The sequence below is a fragment of the Kalmanozyma brasiliensis genome (genome assembly GCF_000497045.1).
Source record: "Kalmanozyma brasiliensis GHG001 unplaced genomic scaffold PSEUBRA_SCAF6, whole genome shotgun sequence".
NCBI classification, from domain to species: domain Eukaryota; kingdom Fungi; phylum Basidiomycota; class Ustilaginomycetes; order Ustilaginales; genus Kalmanozyma; species Kalmanozyma brasiliensis.
In genome coordinates, this window is record NW_015961989.1 from 146357 (window position 1) to 164712 (window position 18356).

Here is an 18356-nt window from a genome sequence, read left to right on the forward strand (position 1 = left end):
AAGGTGTCTTCCTTTCCTTTCACCTTCGCTATCCATCCACAGACTCGCGGCTCCTACGATCATCCCCAAGCGACATCCTTCATCAACAGTCGCACACTCTCACGGCACGCTCGCTCGTCCCTCTGCCCTCCTATCCGCAGCAGCATAGCAATACTCAGGCCCTCAACTTCGTCTATCACCCAAGCGTAGCGTTTTCAAGATGTCGGGAGAAGGTACGTGACATAGAGACAAATCGCAGACACCGAGCTGCTTTGCGCCTCGAAAGCAAATGTCACGAGACAATGGCTGACGCCTCTTCTCTGATTCTCTCTCCTCTGATCTACCCCGGGTCCTGCCTTGGTTCTGCTGCCTGTTCTGCTCTTCCTCTTTTGGTCCGAACTTCATCGCAAACCTGACATCCTCTGCACACCTTCGCACCGCGCATCACGGACATGCCCGCATCTCAGGCTGGTTGTTCCTTTTCTCGGTCCTGCTTTCGGCGGTCCTCCTCTTCACCATGGTTTTCTTCGTACGCTTCAAGCAAAGACCCGCAAGCTCTTCCTCAAAATTTGATGGCTGACTGACGACAACCTTCTCGCTCTTCTCATCCCGTTGGTAACACTGCCACCGCCGCCCACAATACGACGCCGATGCTTCGTTGTGTCGCCAACAGATCATTATGTTCTCCGACCTCGAATGCGACTACATCAACCCGATCGACCTCTGCAACAAGCTCAACCAGGTGCGTTCTCACTCCCCCGTCCGATTCCACACCGTGAAACCGTCAACTGACACCTTGTCTCGTTTGCCTTGACGGATGACAGTTCATCCTCCCCGAAATGGCAGCACACGCCGTCCTGACCGTGTTCTTCTTGCTCAGCGGGCAATGGGTGGCTTTCCTACTAAACGCACCCTTGGTCGCCTTCAACGTCAACAAAGTCATGAACAAGAATCACACGCTGGACGCGACAGAAATCTTCCGAACGTTGTCGGCGCACAAGAAGCAGTGCTTCATCAAGCTCGGATTCTACCTTGTCAGCTTCTTCTACTACCTGTACAGGATGATTCTGGCTCTTATCGCCGACACCGAGTAAGGTCAAAGAGGAGATAAGAACAGGATCGGGGAGAAGGAGGAGGAGGAGGCGGCAGGCGAAGGTCGCCATCGGACAGACGCCAGAAAGGCACTGTGCCAAAGTGGGCAGGAGGAGCGGCCCTACCTCAATCGTGTCGCAAAGATATGTCAATACCATCTTCTTTCAGAATGCGAACGGAACAGCGCATCGAACCGGATCGTGCGTGATGCTGCTGTGCAGCATAGACTGTCCACGACTGCGACAGGGTCACCACTCGAACGCGATGAAGCGCAAGACCAAGCGCCAACGGATCGCCGATGCGAGAACGAGCAGGTGCGACCCGACTCACACCTGAGACCTCACCAGAGCCAACCACTTTGTCACAGCGAGCTCTGGCGCTCTTCCACCTGCATTCTCAACGTGGAAGAATCACAATACCAACGGCAGCTTCAGTCGATGCCTCCAGCAAATCCGATGAGAAGCAACAACGTCGACAAGACGCACTAAATGAAAGCGCAGCCCAGATCTGCCCGAAGCAGCCGACAAACAAAAAGTCTCGCGAAGGCAGAAAGGTGGCAGCGGGTTGAGCGAGAGAGAGGGCAAGTTGACCGCCCACGCTCGACACGCGCCTGAGGATAGTAAGTGGGCTTGAAATCGAACATCGAGACTTGAGAAGGTTGCAGCATCATTTCAATCTCGAGGATCCATTTCAAATGCTGGCTCGCTGTCTTTTTCAAGTGAGGGAGAGGATGCACCGACCAACGCGCCGTTCTGGCAGCGCGCGCCCTATGGCAACTTGTGTGTGATTTTGATTTTGGAAATGGGTTTCGCGCTGTGCTGCGTTGGGTTGCTGATTTTGAGGCGCGGTACTGCTGCTGGTTGAGTGCCTGTTGGCCTGCTGTTCTGAGTGAGCTGTGTGTTGTGCTGTCTCAAAAGTCACAGACAAAGAGACGTTCCAAAGTCAACCAAAAGCGGGCCTGTTCGCCGTGCTGTTGCTGTCAATTGGTCCAGACACTGGCTGAGAGCCCAACCCATCTCGCGCTCACTTATCGAGATTGAGCTTGCTTCCAACCACGCTCGTCCCTCAATCTCGTCGTCACCATCACCATCACCATCACCCTTCCTCGCATTCGAGCTCGATCGCGATTCTATTTCGTCGGCCTTTCCGATCTCCTTATCACTCTTCATCACCGTTCCTTCAGCGCACACCCATCGATCAGCTACACCGCGAGACTCAGCGTGCCAGAACAGGCCGACCAACCATTCGCTAGCTGTCGTGTCTGTCATCACAATTTTCATCGTTGAGGCCGCCTCCGTCTAGCATCGCCACCATCACAGCTGATCTTGCTGCCTCTTGCGATCACCATCGCGATCAGATACACATCTTTTGCCACTAGCACCGGAGCCTTCGTCGCTCGAGTCCAGCGACAGCATCACTTCGCCGTCGCACTCGCAAGCTAAGCTCCATCAAACCTCGGACACGCGCTTCTCTGCATCATCCAAAGCGGAACACTCTCGTCGTTCCACCTTCGTGTGTACAGCATACACCGCCCTCGTGTAGAGCATCGTCACAGCATCATCCTGATCGAGCCTTGGCTGATTCAGCCTGCGACTTTCGCTCGATTCGACACTCGCAACCAGAGTGTACCAGCTTCTTCCTTCATCTGCATTGCCCATCGCCGTATCGACGTCAGTCACATCGTCATCATGAAGGGCCTCAAGAAAGCTATGGTACGTGCTCTAGTCTTTCGGTTTCTTGTCAACTGCTTCACTGTGCTCAGGCCATTGAACTCTCGCAGTAGGAAAAGTAACTTCCTTATCGAATACGCTCACTGACCCGCTGACCCCTTTCCCATCTGTTCATGGCTACAATGTCGTTTCTCCACCCCGACCTCGACCTGTCATCCACTTTGCAAACACACAGAACCTTTCGCGTTCAAAATCAAATGACTCGAATGGCAACCGCAGCAGCACAGCAGGCGGAGGAAGCGTCCCAGCACCTCCTCCCAAGGGCAGCATCGTCCCTTCCAGCCCTGCTTACCAAGGCTCGCTCAAATCTAGCAAGAATGGCCCCAGCTCGGCGTCCGGCTCTTCCCACTCCCTCTCGAGCTCCGGCAACTCAACAGCGCCCTCGCATGCACCCTATGGCACTCCTGCCTATCCTGGAAGTCAAGGTAAGTCTCCACCCAAATCCGTCCATTCTGCTGCATTTCTCTCGGCTAACAAGACTCCGCCGCCTCCCTGTCTTCTCCAGAAATGCCCGTCGATCCGATCCCGCATTCGATTGCAACCGCCGGTCAGCCTTCTTCGTCCATCACCCCTTTCCATCACACAGGCACTCCAGGCTCGCCTCCACCTCCAGGCGCAGCAATGGCTTCCTTGAGTAGCGCCGGCATCGCACCTTCGGAGCTCGCGACCCCTCCCAAAGCAGGATCCCTCAACCGATTGCGCCAGAGTCCGTCCAATGCAGGTCCCAAGGATACCATCCCCATCACCGCCAAAACACCGCCACGAAAGCAGAGGAGTTCTCGATTCCACGTCTCCGAGAAGGTCGAGCTCGAGAAGCTGCCTCACTTCAACGAGGTCGTACCTGCGGATAGACCCGAGTTGTTCGTCAGAAAGTTGCGCCAGTGTTCCGTCGTCTTTGACTTCAACGACGCCAGCCAGGACATGGACGGCAAGCAGACCAAAGCCGCCGCGTTGCACGAGATGCTCGACTACATCACCACCAATCGCAAGGTCATCACCGACGAGATTTACCCGGAAGTGGTCGCCATGTTCTCCGCCAACCTCTTCCGCTCCATTCCACCACAAGTCAACCCCATCGGCGACGCCTTCGACCCGGAAGAGGACGAGCCCGTTCTCGAGCTCGCCTGGCCCCACCTCCAGATCGTCTACGAGTTCTTCCTCCGCTTCGTCGAGAGCCCCGACTTCAACACCAACATTGCCAAAAAGTTCATCGACCACCACTTCGTCTTGCAACTGCTCGAGCTCTTTGACAGCGAAGACCCGCGAGAGCGTGACTTTTTGAAGACGACGCTGCATCGCATCTACGGAAAGTTTCTCAACCTTCGTGCCTTCATCCGAAGATCCATCAACAATGTCTTTTTCCAGTTCATCTACGAGACGGAACGTCACAACGGAATTGCAGAGCTGCTCGAGATTCTTGGATCGATCATCAACGGTTTCGCTTTGCCGCTCAAGGAGGAGCACAAGACCTTCTTGACACGCGTGCTCATCCCGCTGCACAAGGTCAAGAGCTTGGCGCTCTACCACCCGCAGCTCGCCTACTGTGTGGTGCAGTTCCTCGAGAAGGACAGCGCCCTGACCGAAGAGGTGCTGCTCGGGCTCTTGCGGTACTGGCCCAAGGTGAACTCGCCCAAGGAGGTCATGTTCCTCAACGAGGTCGAGGAGATCCTCGACGTCATCGAGCCGTCCGAATTCGTCAAGATCGAGGTGCCTCTCTTCCAGCAGCTCCAGCGATGCATCAACAGCCAGCACTTCCAGGTCGCCGAGCGTGCACTCTACTTCTGGAACAACGAGTACATTGTCAACCTCATCGGCGACAACGTGCAAGTGATCTTGCCTATCGTCTTTTCGGCACTCTACCAAAACTCGAAAGCGCATTGGAACCGCACCATCCACGGTCTCGTGTACAACGCGCTCAAGCTGTTCATGGAGATCAACCCGGCGTTGTTCGAGATGTGCACCAACGAGTACAAGCAGCAGCGTCAGATGGAGAAGCAGAAGCTCGTCGACAGGGAGGAGGCGTGGAAGAGGTTGCGCGACACTGCCATCAAGAACAGCAAGGCGATCGGCGTCGAGATGCCGGCGTCGCTCAAGGAGGAGCAGGCGGCGCCGGCGGGGAGCGTCAATCCGTACGATCTGGACGGCTTTGATTCCGCGGCCGATCTCACCGCGGGCGCAGACAGTCTGTTCCAGGCGATGGGGCAGGGTGTCAACGGCGAAGTGTCTACGGCTGACTTTGACGACGTCGAGGCGAATCGCGTCGCGCAAGAGACGGCGCAAGAATCGGAAGCCACAGCGGCGGAGGACAGCGTCGACGACATGAAGGAGTTCCCCGAGACGGCGCGTCAGCAGGTGGGCAAGTCCGAATCGCCGCATGTTCGACGCAAGAGCGTAATTCCCATGGACCCGACAGTGCTGGCCGAGCTGGCGGGACACAAGAGCTTGGACGGTGCGGATTTGCGACAGCAGCCGTCCGAGGGAGCATAGTGGCGCGGTACCACTGTGTAGCATCTCATGTTTCACCGCGACGTGCTAGATGTGCCTTTGCGCCGGCAGCTTTGCCCCACCGCCGCTTCATTGCCGAGACGGACATTCGCAACGAAAGACGGCCGCATTTCGCTCGCGGCGTTTCCCCCTTGCCCACTTCCCACACACACTTCACCGATCCAACTTCATCACCCCTTCTTCGTTTCTCCCCTTTTTGTTTGGTTTCCGTGTTGCTTTTTCCTCCCTTTGGCATGTCTCAAATCATATGGTTTTATCAAGTCCCATTTCAACGTGTGGTGTGGTGATTAGAGCAAGTCTTTCGATGAGGGAGCTGTGTGCTGTGCGCAGGCTGAATGGTGGGTGGTTAGTGGGTGGTGTGCAGATGAAGATGTGGACGATCAACCGCCCACCGACGGCCGCACGACTTCATTTCGCGCCGATCGCCTGTTCTCCGTCCTCGCAACTGCATCTTCCTACCTGCGCACTTTCCTCTCCTCCTTCTACTTCTTCGTCCATTCCGATCTCACTGTGAACCCTCGTCCACCTCCAGCAAGTCTTGATCCCGCGCTCGAGTCCCCACATCACCATGCATCTCCGCACAACGACATCGCTTCTCCTGCTCACCTTCACCTTCGCACTGGTCGGCGTGGAGGGTAAAACCCAACGAGTGGGCGACGAGTGCAATTGGAAAGTGAACTGCCAATCGCACGCGGACGGTGCGGGCCCAAGTTGGGCCGGTGGCGCCATCACCTGCGCCGTGCCCGCTGACAATAAGCCCGAAGCTTGCGGCTCAAACGACGGGCGCAGGAGCGATTTCTATGGGTGAGTAACGGCTTTCCGCCAACATGTCCAGACAGGACGGAGCCAGGGGGGAGAGATGAGGAGAACTGCCAAAGGCTCGTGAACGGTAACTTACAGTACATCGTTCAGATCGAGAAAAACCCAACACTCTGATCCACACTCACAGATAGAGAGAGAGAGAGAGAGAGAGAGAGAGAGAGACGCATAGAGGCCCAGAGAGTGTACGGAAGATCGCTGACCCAGCCCCTCCATTTGTGTTGTACGCAGAACCTGTAAAGCGGTCGGCACGCTCGAAGCGAACGAGTACGGTTGCGGTTGCGGCGTTCACGGCGGCGATTGTCCTAGCACCAGCCCCTTCAGTCGCATCTTTTGGCCCCAGAACTGGCTCAAGAACGCCTGGGGTCATTAGCCGATCCACCGAGACCCAGCTCGACCACACACACACGAGACAAGTCGACAAAATATCACTTTTCATTGCCATACATCTCCCGCGACGCAATTCGCCTTCCTCATCTCACCTCCTCTCCTGCCACCTCCCTGCCTCCACCACCACTCCTCCTCCGCCAATTTAGGGGTTAGGTTTAGGGTTTCTGTGCGTGTGTCTCGTGCGCCAGACACCGCTGTGATGTTGTGGTATCTTCGTTTTTGAGCGTGTTGAGCGTCGAACGAGTGGTGCTGTCGCACTAGCGTCGGTCGGTTAGTGTGAAAAGGAGCGTAGACATGCTGCGGGTTGGAAAGAAAGTTTTGCTGGAGGACTCTGTCCCCTTGCCATCGTGTCAGATGCTCATGAAGATGCTCGAAAGGGAGTGTATGAATGCGTTGCAGGTGCGTCTGAAGGATGGTGGCTGTTGTTACAAATGCTGTAGTGCTACGATCTGATGGCAAACGGATCAGGTGGTATCTCGGCAAAGCTCGGTCGACTCAGCTCGGTCCAGGCCGATTCGCAGCTCCACGTGAAGGCAAGAGCGGCATCGCCCGGATTTGCAGTCCTCCGCCGCCGTTGGCCATAAAGGGACGATTCAGGGTGATCCTCTTCGCGGGCGGGACTCCCGCTGCGGATGACGCTTTCGATACCGCCATCGCACCGGATTTCGGTGATGGTCGACCTGCTTTGGCCTTCATGCCGTTCTTCGATACAGACGATGGACGAATGGACCCAGATGAAGCATCACCGTCCTCGTACGCATACTGTCCCAAATTGGCAGCAGCAACGGCAGCGCTCTTTCGAGGCGCCGCGACTCGATCCTGTCTCGTCGCGGCTGTTGCAGGCGACTGCGCCGCCGACCCGGGCTGAGCGGTACGCGGACTGTCTGCGATGAACGAGTTCCATCCGGGGCCCCTCGCAGCGATGTTTCGAGGGTCAAAATCCGTCTTCCTCGTCTTCAGGAATCGCTGACAGACATCCACGTACTTGTCGGCGTACTTGAGAAGCCACTGACTGTGCTCGCCCTTGCATCCGAGCCGAAACGCCGTCGCGCTTTCGGGTGGGATTGCAGAGATCTCCTGCAGGATGTGATCTGGAATCAACCAGCCACGCGTCTGCTTCTCCTTGAGGGCGAGCCGGGCATCCAGCTTCTTGAGCTCCTTGTAGCACTGCTGATTCGGGTCCGTCGAGCGAGGATCGATCTCGAAGTCGTCGTCGCTGCTGCCACCCATCTCGCGGCGCGTGTTGGTCGCTGCTGGTCGGCGACCGTTGCTAGGTCCCGGACCGCCTCCCGAGTTGGAAGCTGCGAGTGGAACGTTGTCGTCAGAGTCATTGTTCGGGTCATAGCTGTCCTCCAGCATCTCCACCGGAATCCAATCGTCGTCCCCGATGCCATTCACGCCGTTGACTGCACTCGTGGAGGGTTGTGCTCTCGAGCGAGCAGCGTTGCCTCGAGCATTCGGTGGGGTCAAGCTGACGTGCGAAATGTCGTGGGCGTCGTCGTCGAACTCGGCAAAGTCGGCATCTCTAGCCCGCCTCTGCGGCTGTGTTTTCTTGCCGTTCTTGGCTGACGAAGCGGACGACGACGTTGGCTTGGTGGAGAACTGCATCTCGACAGGCTGCTTGCCGCTGAGAATCGCGTTCGCCTTGGGTCCGAGCCTGATGTAGGCCGTGTTGAAACCGGCTCGATTCATCACGTCGTACACGCCAAGGGCTTGCAGGGAGTGCAGATGTTCGAAAAGACGGACCAGCTCGGCCTTGGGGAGAACAGACCCAGCACCGTGCATATCGAGCTTGTCGTGGCCAGCTTCTCGAATCTTCTTGGCCTTGCTGCCGAGGAAGACGTCAACACAATGCGACATGGTCCAATGACCCTTTTGTTTCTTGATGGTCTGCACCAGCTGGATCGCCTTGATGCAGAGCTCAGTGACATCCTTGACTTGAATCGCACCGGACTGGCGACAGCAGTTGTCACACGTGCTGTGACACCTGTCTGCGGTGAAGTCTTCGCCAAAGTAGCGCAAGACCTGAACGCGACGGCATTCGATGTCGTTCGTACAATAGCTCTGCATCCTTCGCAGGGACTCGAGGCCACGTTCGACGGCCTCCTGGGACTTCTCCTCCTTGTTGTCTTGAATCATATTCTGCGCTTTTGTGACGTCGCCGAACGAGTAGTAGAGGTAACACACAGAGCTTTTGCCGTCGCGGCCCGCGCGTCCCGTCTCCTGGTAGTAGCCTTCGAGCGACTTGGGGATCGAATGGTGGATGACGAAGCGCACGTCGGGCTTGTCGATGCCCATCCCGAAGGCGATGGTCGCGACGATGATTTTGATCTCGTCCTTCTGCCACTGTTGCTGAATCGTCGATTTGTCAACTGGGCCCAGACCGGCGTGGTAATGGTGGGCGGAGATACCTTCTTGAATCAGTTGATCGGCTACAGTCTCGCACATCGTTTTGCTGTTGCAGTAGACGATACCGCACTCGTCCTGGTGGGAGGTGCGAATCAAGCTGAGAATCTCGTCCAGCAATTTGCGCCCGCCAGGCTTTGGACGCACTTGATACTCGAGGTTGGGCCGGTTGAAGCTCGAAGTCAACGTGAGCGGGTTCTTCATGCGCAGCGAAGCTTTGACGTCCTTGATGACCTGCTTATTGGCGGTGGCGGTCAGGGCCATGATCGGGACTGTCGGGTACTTCTCCCGCACGATGCCGAGCTGTGTGTAGTTGGGTCGAAAATCGTGGCCCCACGAGCTGACGCAGTGCGCCTCGTCTACAACGAATCTTGCCAGTCGTTTTTGCGAGTAGAGGAGGTCCATCAATTCGATCGCCTGCGAGGTACCGGCGATGAACTCGGGCGTCAGGTAGAGAAGACGCAATCCGCTGTTGCGATCTCGGACGGCGTTGAGTGCGTCGCGCTTGTCGCTGCTGTTCATGGCGCCGCTGCCCACCAGCTTGACGGCTGGGATGTCTGCCATGATCAGGTGATGCACCTGATCCTCGATGAGCGACAGAAGAGGCGACACCACAATCGTGATGCCGTTGGCAGCTCCGGTCTCGACGCATGCAGGCAGCTGGTAGCAAAGGCTCTTGCCGCCGCCCGTTGGCATCAAGACGAAGACATCTGCGCCCCTCAAGGTGCCGTTGATGGCTCGCAACTGATTTGGACGGAAGTGCTTTAGCTTGAAGAACTTTCGCAAGGCGTAGATGACGTGCTTCGTCCAGGGATAGGTGGGCTCGCGCGCGGTCTCGTCTCCTTCTTCCGGCCCTTGCATGGACGGACCGAAGCGCTTGTAACGGACATCGACTTTCGAGTCTTCCACCTCGATCACCTCGTCTTCGTCGTCGCTCAGCTCGAGGATTTCTGCGTCCGCAAAATGACCGCCGTTGCGATCGTCTAAATCCGGATGATGCTGTCGCGGAGGGAGAGGACCGACCAGGGCGTTCGAGGTACTCACGGTCGGCTCGTAAGTGGCGTTCGTCGTACTGGCAACATTGAGGCGATGCGGTGGGTCCAAGTCAAGAAGGTCGTCCGCTTCGGATGGCCACAGATCGTCGTCGTCGTCGAAGGCTGTGGTATCATCAGGACGATGTTGAGCGTTCTGTGCGACGATAACCGGGTCCCTTGGCGTTGGCAAGAGGCTCGTCGACGTCGATGCTCTTGACAGAGGTGGTGCCGCTGGACGGACTGTCGTGGCATCCGAGGCGATATTCTCGCCCACGATCTGGAAGGAGCTGGACGTGGTTCTTGGGGTGGCGTCCGATGGAGGAGGGAGAGGACCCGGGAGCAAACGCCGAGTCGGCGATGCTCTCGCGGAAGAGTGCTCGACAAGGTGTGCTGAGATGGATCCGGACGAGGCAGCATGAGCGGACGCAGGTTCGGACGTGCGGGCCCTGATCGCTCTGGCGAGCTCGTCTACCTCGGCCTTCATCTGATTGGCGCCTTCAAAGGCGTCGGTCCATTGGCGCCATTCCTCGTCGTCCTGATACTTGGTCTGCTGCTGGGATAGCTCGGCCAGAAGGCCCGCCAAGATGCCTCGTTTCAGTGCAAAAAGGTCTCGAAGGTCCTTCTCTTTGTAGCGGTCGTAGTTCGCATCATAGGAACGTGGCACGAGCTGCGAGGTGTCGAGCGACAGGTGTGTGCGGGTTGACGACGATCCGCTTGAGACGGGATGCGGATCCCGAGAGCTTGAGAGCGGCGTGCCGTTGGCATTGGACCTCGAGCCGACCTGTTCTGTGGCCCTTGGTCGCTTTTGCACTGAGTTAGCGCTTGGATCTCCGTTGATGGACCTTTTAGGAGACGGACGACTGCCCGAACTGGGCTGCGGCTTGATATCGGCGAAGAGCGCAGGGTCGTCGCCTTCGTCTTCTAGAAAGATCGTCTCGGACCTGCGGTCCTCGGCTTGCTTGATGCGGTACTGAAAGGCGCCGTTAGCATCCGGCATAGCTGCAGGATGACGACCAAGCGTTAGGGAGCTGGTAGCATGCGGGAGGCGCTAATATCGAGGATGTGATGAAGGATATGATGCGATACTTTGACATGCGAAGCGTGGCGGATAGGAATGCCGAGCGGAGTTGAGCGTTGTTGTGATGATGAAGAGAGGTGAGGACGAGCGAAAGCTTAACCTGTTTGGAGTCGGCGCTATGCGGTCCGGTTGCAGTGTCGGAGAAGATGTAAAACGGTGGTGCGGGATTGTCGAAGGGATATGTCGCGATGCTGGAGAGGTCACGAACGGCTGATGAGAATGATGCAGTGCTGAGCCGACGAGCTGCGGGCGCGAGAAAGATAGTCTATCACGCGGGCCCACTGATGGTGTCGATGATGGTGGTGGTGATGATGGCTGGTGGCGAAGAAGTTGCGACCGAGGCTGTCGTCTGAAGTTCGGATACAACTCGTGACTGTGACGAGGAAGGCATGTAGAGCTGAGTCGGTGCTGCTCCCACCGCTGCTGAAGGTCCGAGTGTGTGATATGATGAAGTCAAGTAGCCACGAGCGAGCCAGGTCACAATCGAAAGGCGCAGCAGCCGGCACGCTCTCTTTTTCTCAACACAAAAGTGTTAATTGCGGGCCTTCCGCCACCGGTGCCTTGCCTTCGCCGTTCGAGACGCGTTCCGCGTTTTGGAACCCTTGAAATTCTTCCAATCAGTCACACTAGAAAAAAAAAAGTAGCACAGCAGCTGGCGATATGATTTTGCAATGGTCTTACTGCCCGTCTGCTGCCACCTTGACTGGCGGTGTGGAGGTTAGGCTGAGCAACTCACGTGATGCTAGGAAGAGGCCAAAAAAAGTTAGGTTGGCCAGACCCTTTCCAACTTTTTCCCTTCGAGTTCGGGGACCAAGCAACTCCCCATTCTCGATCCAGCTCATCTTCTACGACCTCACCGACTGCACTCGACACTTCGCCTCGACGATTTCGCACCTGCAGGAAGGCTATTGCAACTCGATGGACGCATAAAGCTCGCTTGGCAGCTACAAGAAGCGTTACGCGGAAGCTTGCGAGCCATCGGTGAAAGCCGCCGAGGCGTGAGCAGTCGAGGAGACTGCTTGAAGAGAGCAAGTGGATGGACGCATTAGTCGCTCGAGGCTCAGCCGGTGGTGTCCATGGCAACGGTGACGCTTCCTTTACGCCGGAACTCCAGCATACCAGCTACGTCTCGGGAGAGTCCGACAATGGCTCGGCTCATCCTACACCTTCGGACATGACAGTCGCGGCTCCACCCGGCCCACCGGAGGCATCGTGGTTTGACAGCAGCAAGGCGTCCATCCACGCAGGTGATAACGTGCAACCACCGAATCATTATCCGAGTCAGACCGCAGCAGCGCTCTCGGCCATCCCGACGGAAGGCAAAACTCCATCGACTCCTCCTTTGCACGTCTCGGCGCCAGCGCCCGCAGCCATATCTCATCAAGCTGCAGCAACGGCACCAGTAGCAGTAGCGCAAGCCACCTGCACAGCACCCTCCTCGGCCGCATCCACGCCAGCCTCGACACCCAGCGGGACCCCACAGAACTTCGCACGCAAAAGAGGCAGACCGCGCAAGCACCCTCTCCCCGATCCAAACGCTAAAAAGGCAAAGCGAACACTGAGCTCCGACAGCATCGCCTCGGCCGCAGCCAAGAAGAAAGCCACCGAGGCTGCAGCCGCCCGCTCTGCTGCTTCCAATGCGAGCTCGCTTCTCTCCATCCCCGACCTCGGCCGTCTCATCCCGCAAGGCTCTTCGTCGGATCACGCAGAGACTTTCATCCAGAACAACCTTCGCCTTTTTGCTGAACTCTTTGTGGCGCTGCAAAAGCAGGCTACCACCGACAATCCGACTGGCGATGGATCGCAGGGCACAGCGCAGCTCAGCCTCGACGCGTCTCTGGGCGCCGGAAATCGAGACGCGGCTACCAGCCAGATGATTGACACTTCCTCGCAGGGCGACGTCGGTAGCTCAGCACTTGCATCCGACTCACGTCCGGAAGTCAGCGGCGTGGCTTCCGACCCAATCTCATCCAACACCGTTTCCGGTCCCAGCGACACCATCCGCGAAGAGATCAAGTCCAAGCTCACGGACGTCACAAACGGTCGCTCCGCCATCCAGGCCGAGATGCTTCAGCTCCGCGTCGACGCGAGCTTCTTCGAGAATGCCCAGAAGACGGTCGATGAGCGCATCAGCGTTCTACGCGATCGCATCGCCAAGCACACGGCTGTGCTCCAGCGAGAACGCGAAGCAACACGGCAGGCGAGGGAAGCCAGTCGAAAAGCCAAGAAGGACCGCAAGGCGCGAGAGAAGGGTCTGCGCGATTCGGAGCGCGAGGAGCGTCGCTTGGCCGAGACGGTGCTGCAGCTCGAAAGGGAGATCGCGGCCGAGGAAGAGGAAAGACGGCGGATGGACGAGGAGTCGAGCGACGAGGAGGGTGAGGAGGCTGGTGTCGCAGCACAAGACCTGGATCCGGAAATTCTTGCTGCCAGTACTTCAGAAGGCACCACTCTATCCGCGACGGCAACACCGTCTCTCGCTGCCGACATGACTCCCGATCGCACCATCGGCTTCAGCGACGAAGAGCTTGCCAAGGTGCTCGGCATCTCGACCAGCGAGCTGGCAGGGTTCAGCCAGACCCTCGATTTGCCCAACACCCTGCCACCCCCGGCACCGGAGCCGAGCGAAGCGACCATCCCTGATCTGCTCCCGCGCACCGCCGCCGACGACCAGGTCCTCCCCTCAGACGCCAACACGGACGACTTTGACGTCGCGGCGTTTCTCGAGCTGGCCAGCTCGTTTGGCGCCACACAGACCGCGGAAGAATCCGCTTCGACGCAGTGACAACAGTCACGAACCACAGCATTATTCCCCGAACCCAAAAGTGTCATCGCATTCGATGAACCGGCTCTCTACGCATCATGTACTTTTACGCATCTCAATCTGACTCGGTCCTTCCTATCTCATTCGGCAGCGCTACGCTGCGCGTGCTTCCCGAGCGCTGATTGCGAAACCTCGGCCTGGCAAGGTGTATGATATCGATTCCGGGTAGTATACAATCGTAGATCGGGGAGCGAGACAAGGGGGAGGGTTAGAAATCCGTCGCCCTTCCGCCATAGGTCCATTCCCTCTCGTGTTTGAGCGGGTCGTTCTTGGGACCGCCGATCTCGCCCGTGTTGGGGTTGGTTTCGCCATCGAACTCCGGTCGTGGCTTGCGCCGCGCATCCGGGTGCATGTCGCCCTTCTCTGGGTCCGAGGCTAGGAATGGCGATGCATCTATTCACACGCAGTTGGTGAGAGAAGAATGGGTTCAGTATGAGAAGAGTGTTCGAGAAGGAAAAGGTGGGAAAGGGGAAGAGGGAGGGCTTACTTTGCTTCTGCTTCACGAGCGATTCGAACTCCTTCTGCTCTTTGGGCGGGAGAGGCGGTGGGCCGGGTCGGTTGAATCCGCCGGCTGCGCGCAAAGGGGTGGTCGAGAGCGTGCGAAGCGAGGTGCTCGCGATGACCGATCGACCTGTGAGCATGCGTGCCGCTGGTGTGAGTGTCAACATCGTGGTATGCTGTGATGGTATGATGTGTTGCAGAGGAAAGAAGATGTTGGCTTGGAGGTCACCGGCAAAGTGTGGAGGTGTGGCGCCAAAAATAAGGTTGGTGTTAGAGCTGCTTACGTGATGCCAGTTCGGGCTGGGCGTCGGCTCAGGTCTCGGAGCGCGCCGGGCACCTGGCCCAGCCAAACTGGACAGCTCACGATCAGCGCTGCCAAAACCATCATCTCAAGTCACTCGAGGGTAAATAGCAAGACACCAGTCGAATTTGCTAAAGCGCTAAAGAAACCCTAGATACAGCGAAGAAGAACATGAAGAGAAGCGTAGCCATGATTTCGTAATCGTGGGGGATATAAATGTGTGTGAGGAAGGATACATTGCGATCGGATCTCCACCGATTCGTTTTGAGGAGAAGCTTAGACGCGCGAGGGGACACGAGCGGCGGTGTTCTGAGCAAGAGCACCGACGGCGTCGCCCTGGATGTCCTGGGGAGCGAACGAGTCGCGCTCCTGGTACTTGGCCTCCTTGATCTCCTGGCTCGAGGTGTCGCTCTCCTCGTCGCTGTTCTTGAGCAGGCTGGGGTCGATCGTCTTGGGGTTGAAGGCGAGCGAGCCCTTGGGGATGAAGGTGGCAGCGATGATGATGATCGAAAGGATGGTGAAGTGAACACCACCGACGTACTTGAGAGAGTCACGAGCACGCTCGATGGCAGCAACGCCGCTGAGGCCACGGAGACGTCGGTCGACCCATCGACCCAGGAAGGTCGAGATGAGGGAGTACATGACAATGTAGGTGACGTAGAGGAAGGCCATGACGGCACCCAGAGCGGAGACGTCCTTGTCCTTGGCCTCCATGCGGGCGAGGGTGGACTGGATGTAGGCAGCGAGCGAAACGTCACCAGCAGCCCAACCGAACGAGATGGGGATGAAGACGGCAGCCAGCTTCCAGGCGGACGAGACGGCACCACGAGTGTAGGGGAAGAAGGGCATGACCCAGACGAGGTTGAGCAGCAGAGCGTCGAGGCGCAACCAGGGCATGGGCGAGGGGACGGCGTTGGTGAAGATCATGACCGAGAGAGCACCGAGCAGCTCACCGAAGTTGGAACCACCGACGATGATCTGCGAGTAGGACGAGACACCGATAACACCACGAGCGTAGATGGGGGCGAGACCGTTCTCGAGGTATCGGTGACCGTAGAGGGCGAAGGCGTAACCGGGCACGAGCCAGATGAATCGGCGGTCGGTGAAGATGAGGTAGGCACCGTAGTAGAAGGCCTTGCCGAAAGCACGGACACCGTCGAGCATCGACATGGCGAGACCACGGTTCTCGACCTCGACGCGGGCAAGGCGCGACTCCTCCTCGGACTTCTGGCTCTCACCGAGCGACGAGATCCAGATCCAGATGCAGGCAGCGAGGGTGAAGAGGACGGGCGAGAGGAAGGCAGAGTAGTTGTAGCCGAACTTGCCAATGAGCGAGGTCGAGGTGAAGGCACCGGTGGTACCGGCGACCTCGTACATGACGTGGACGAAGGCGTCCATCTTTCGGAGACGGTTGACATCACCACCAACAATGTCACGGGGGATGACACGGCGGATCAGCTCAACGGTACCGTAAGAGATACCCGAGATGACGTAGATGGGGAAGAGACCGTTGGGGGACCAGGTACCGTAGCGAGTACGGTTGTTGGCGGTCTTGAACTTGAGAACACCGCCAGTGGCGGCGTCGGCGATGAGGGGGATGGTGGAGATGAGACCGAAGGTGAGGACGGCGCAGGCGAGGACGGAGCGGGTGGGGAAGCGCTTGATCAAGGGAGCGACAATGATGGAACCAATGCACTGGGCGGCGTAGTTGGTACCGGTCAAGATGGCGATCTTCTCAAAACGACGAGCACCGAAACGCTCGTTGGCCTGGGTGATGAAGGAGCCGTTGAAGTACTCAAGGGCAAACTTGTAGCACATGATACCGAGCGTGTAGATAGCGATGTTGCGTCGCTGCTCGGGCGTGAAGGCGCCCCAAAGCTGAAGACCCATTGTGACTGACTTTTCCTTCTCTGTTGAGAGATTGGCAGGAAAGGTGTGTTGGTGTTGGCCCGTGAGGGGGAAGGAAACTTGGTGGATGAAGAGTTGGGTGCGGGTCGGAAGGGGGAAGGAGTCTAGAGTGTGATGTATCTTATATCTTCAGAAAGGACATGATTGTGGCGCATTGCCGTGCGCAGGAGCAAAGACGCCAAGTCGAGCTTCCACAGCTGTAGTGTGCCTGCAGCTCGCCACGAGCAACGCCCTGACAAGAAACACGGCGTGACTGCACAAAGCTGCAGTATAGACTCTGCAGCAGTGAGCCTTGCGGCGGGCGGGCCAGACGGTCAAGAAGAAGAAATTGCCCGCAAAGTTTGAAGGCGGAGTCCAAGACCACCACGTTCCATCGCTCGAGCACAGCGATGTGAAGTTACCAAATCCGCCATCATAGCTTATGCTCTGCGAGGGCAGAACTGCGACAGACAGGCAGCCTCAGCGAAGGCGCAGGAATCCCTCAAGTGCAGAAGCCTCGAAGCGGATGAGCGGAGATTAGCAGTAAAGTTTTCGCGAAGAAACAACAAAAAAGTCCGCATGACAGGGCACAAGGTGAAGCCCAAGTTGGGCAAGGCACGGCGAAGTTGGATTCCGATGCTCCAAACTTGGTGGCAGCCCTCGCTTTGAGAACCTACGGAGGGCCCAGGGGCAGACGCACGTTGCGAGCGACGGCCTGCGCGGGATCGCCGGCCCCATGGCTTGGCACAAACCTGTGGGAAAGCGGTCAGGGTTATCACGACAGACTGAGGCGCAATACGCCTGATGGAAGCGGTCGTGCTTTCGCAACGTCTCGGATCGTATGGATTCTCGAAAACGTGCTCACTTCGTTGGCGAGGAAGGGATTCACTGATAGGTCAGCGAGAGGATGAGATGTCGGGGAAGTTCACTAGTGTAGCCTCTTTAGCTTCATTTCTGGGTCCGGGTGCTAGCCTCCTCGCCACCAGCCAGAGAGAGACAAGCGATTCTGAAAGCATCGCATTCACGCATCACAATTAGCTCCAACAGTGGCAGGTCAGGCCCCGACCTCTCCCGTCGTTACGATTTCACTCTCCGCCAGCAAAAGATGATAGCAAGCTCAGACGATCTCGTCGATCGGACCATGAATAGGTGAACAATGCTCCGCTGCTCGTGATTTGGTCTCACGAGTTGCAACAGGTAGTTTTGATAGCGCTGCTCTTGTCTGTTCCTCCACGTTGAATGACCAGTTGCCTCTCTTTCGGTGGTACTTGCAAACAAGACTCACTGACCGTCGACCGTTTGGTTCGCGCCATAGACAGTCTGAGAGGCCCAGTGCTGTCTTTGCCAAGAGGTAGGCATGTCAGAACCGATCGCATGTCGGTGAACGTGTTGCTCTCTCAAGCTCAGTCAGGTGGATCTAGGCGTTGTGGAATGATAGCATGGCTTGTGAGACGGTGTCCGCTTTCTCACACGAAGGCGAACTGGATGATTTGAGCACAGCGGATTCGAGTTGGTCTGGCGTTATTCGTTTGCGGCACCGTCGGTCAAGTAAATGCGGGTCAAACGGACGCAGTAGGTCGCTCTGGCAGTCGGAAGGTGTGCTGCCGAAGGGGGTCCCGACCTTGACAGGTCTTGGCGAGTGGCTTTAGAAGAACGTGCCGCACCCGGACTCGCATTCTCGTCGCGGAGAGGGTCGACGATAAACCGCCGCAGACTCAAGGCGAGTTGAACATGACCTGGTCTGGGGAAGGAAGTGGGGTTGTGGTGCCTGATGAGCTAGTATTTGTGTCCATGCATAGTGGACCACGAACCT

General features: G+C 57.4%; 7 protein-coding genes across 7 annotated transcripts; 4 read left to right on the forward strand and 3 right to left on the reverse strand.

Moving 5' to 3' along the window:
* Positions 1–199: 199 nt before the first annotated feature.
* On the forward strand, positions 200–1073 carry PSEUBRA_005426 (Cornichon; the record flags this gene model as incomplete). The annotated part of the gene is made up of 4 exons (XM_016438854.2): positions 200–212; positions 447–508; positions 653–721; positions 804–1073. 4 exons carry the CDS (start codon positions 200–202, stop codon positions 1071–1073), a joined length of 414 nt encoding a protein of 137 aa, XP_016290153.2.
* A 1686-nt stretch (positions 1074–2759) lies between these two features.
* Positions 2760–5288, forward strand: PSEUBRA_005427 (Protein phosphatase 2A, regulatory B subunit, B56; the record flags this gene model as incomplete). Its single annotated transcript, XM_016438850.1, has 3 exons — positions 2760–2783; positions 2977–3226; positions 3307–5288. The coding sequence occupies 3 exons, from the start codon at positions 2760–2762 to the stop codon at positions 5286–5288; spliced, it is 2256 nt and encodes a 751-aa protein (XP_016290154.1).
* Positions 5289–5874: 586 nt separating this feature from the next.
* PSEUBRA_005428 (uncharacterized protein) lies at positions 5875–6498 on the forward strand (the record flags this gene model as incomplete). Its single annotated transcript, XM_016438856.1, has 2 exons — positions 5875–6110; positions 6357–6498. The coding sequence occupies 2 exons, from the start codon at positions 5875–5877 to the stop codon at positions 6496–6498; spliced, it is 378 nt and encodes a 125-aa protein (XP_016290155.1).
* Positions 6499–7010: 512 nt separating this feature from the next.
* Positions 7011–10952, reverse strand: PSEUBRA_005429 (RQC domain protein; the record flags this gene model as incomplete). The annotated part of the gene is made up of 1 exon (XM_059465593.1): positions 7011–10952. One exon carries the CDS (start codon positions 10950–10952, stop codon positions 7011–7013), a length of 3942 nt encoding a protein of 1313 aa, XP_059320374.1.
* Positions 10953–12069: 1117 nt separating this feature from the next.
* On the forward strand, positions 12070–13815 carry PSEUBRA_005430 (uncharacterized protein; the record flags this gene model as incomplete). The annotated part of the gene is made up of 1 exon (XM_016438849.2): positions 12070–13815. One exon carries the CDS (start codon positions 12070–12072, stop codon positions 13813–13815), a length of 1746 nt encoding a protein of 581 aa, XP_016290157.2.
* Positions 13816–14062: 247 nt separating this feature from the next.
* On the reverse strand, positions 14063–14522 carry PSEUBRA_005431 (Protein of unknown function DUF1674; the record flags this gene model as incomplete). The annotated part of the gene is made up of 2 exons (XM_016438865.1): positions 14063–14247; positions 14342–14522. 2 exons carry the CDS (start codon positions 14520–14522, stop codon positions 14063–14065), a joined length of 366 nt encoding a protein of 121 aa, XP_016290158.1.
* Positions 14523–14932: 410 nt separating this feature from the next.
* On the reverse strand, positions 14933–16546 carry PSEUBRA_005432 (Major facilitator superfamily; the record flags this gene model as incomplete). Its single annotated transcript, XM_016438860.1, has 1 exon — positions 14933–16546. One exon carries the CDS (start codon positions 16544–16546, stop codon positions 14933–14935), a length of 1614 nt encoding a protein of 537 aa, XP_016290159.1.
* Between the last annotated feature and the right edge of the window lie 1810 nt (positions 16547–18356).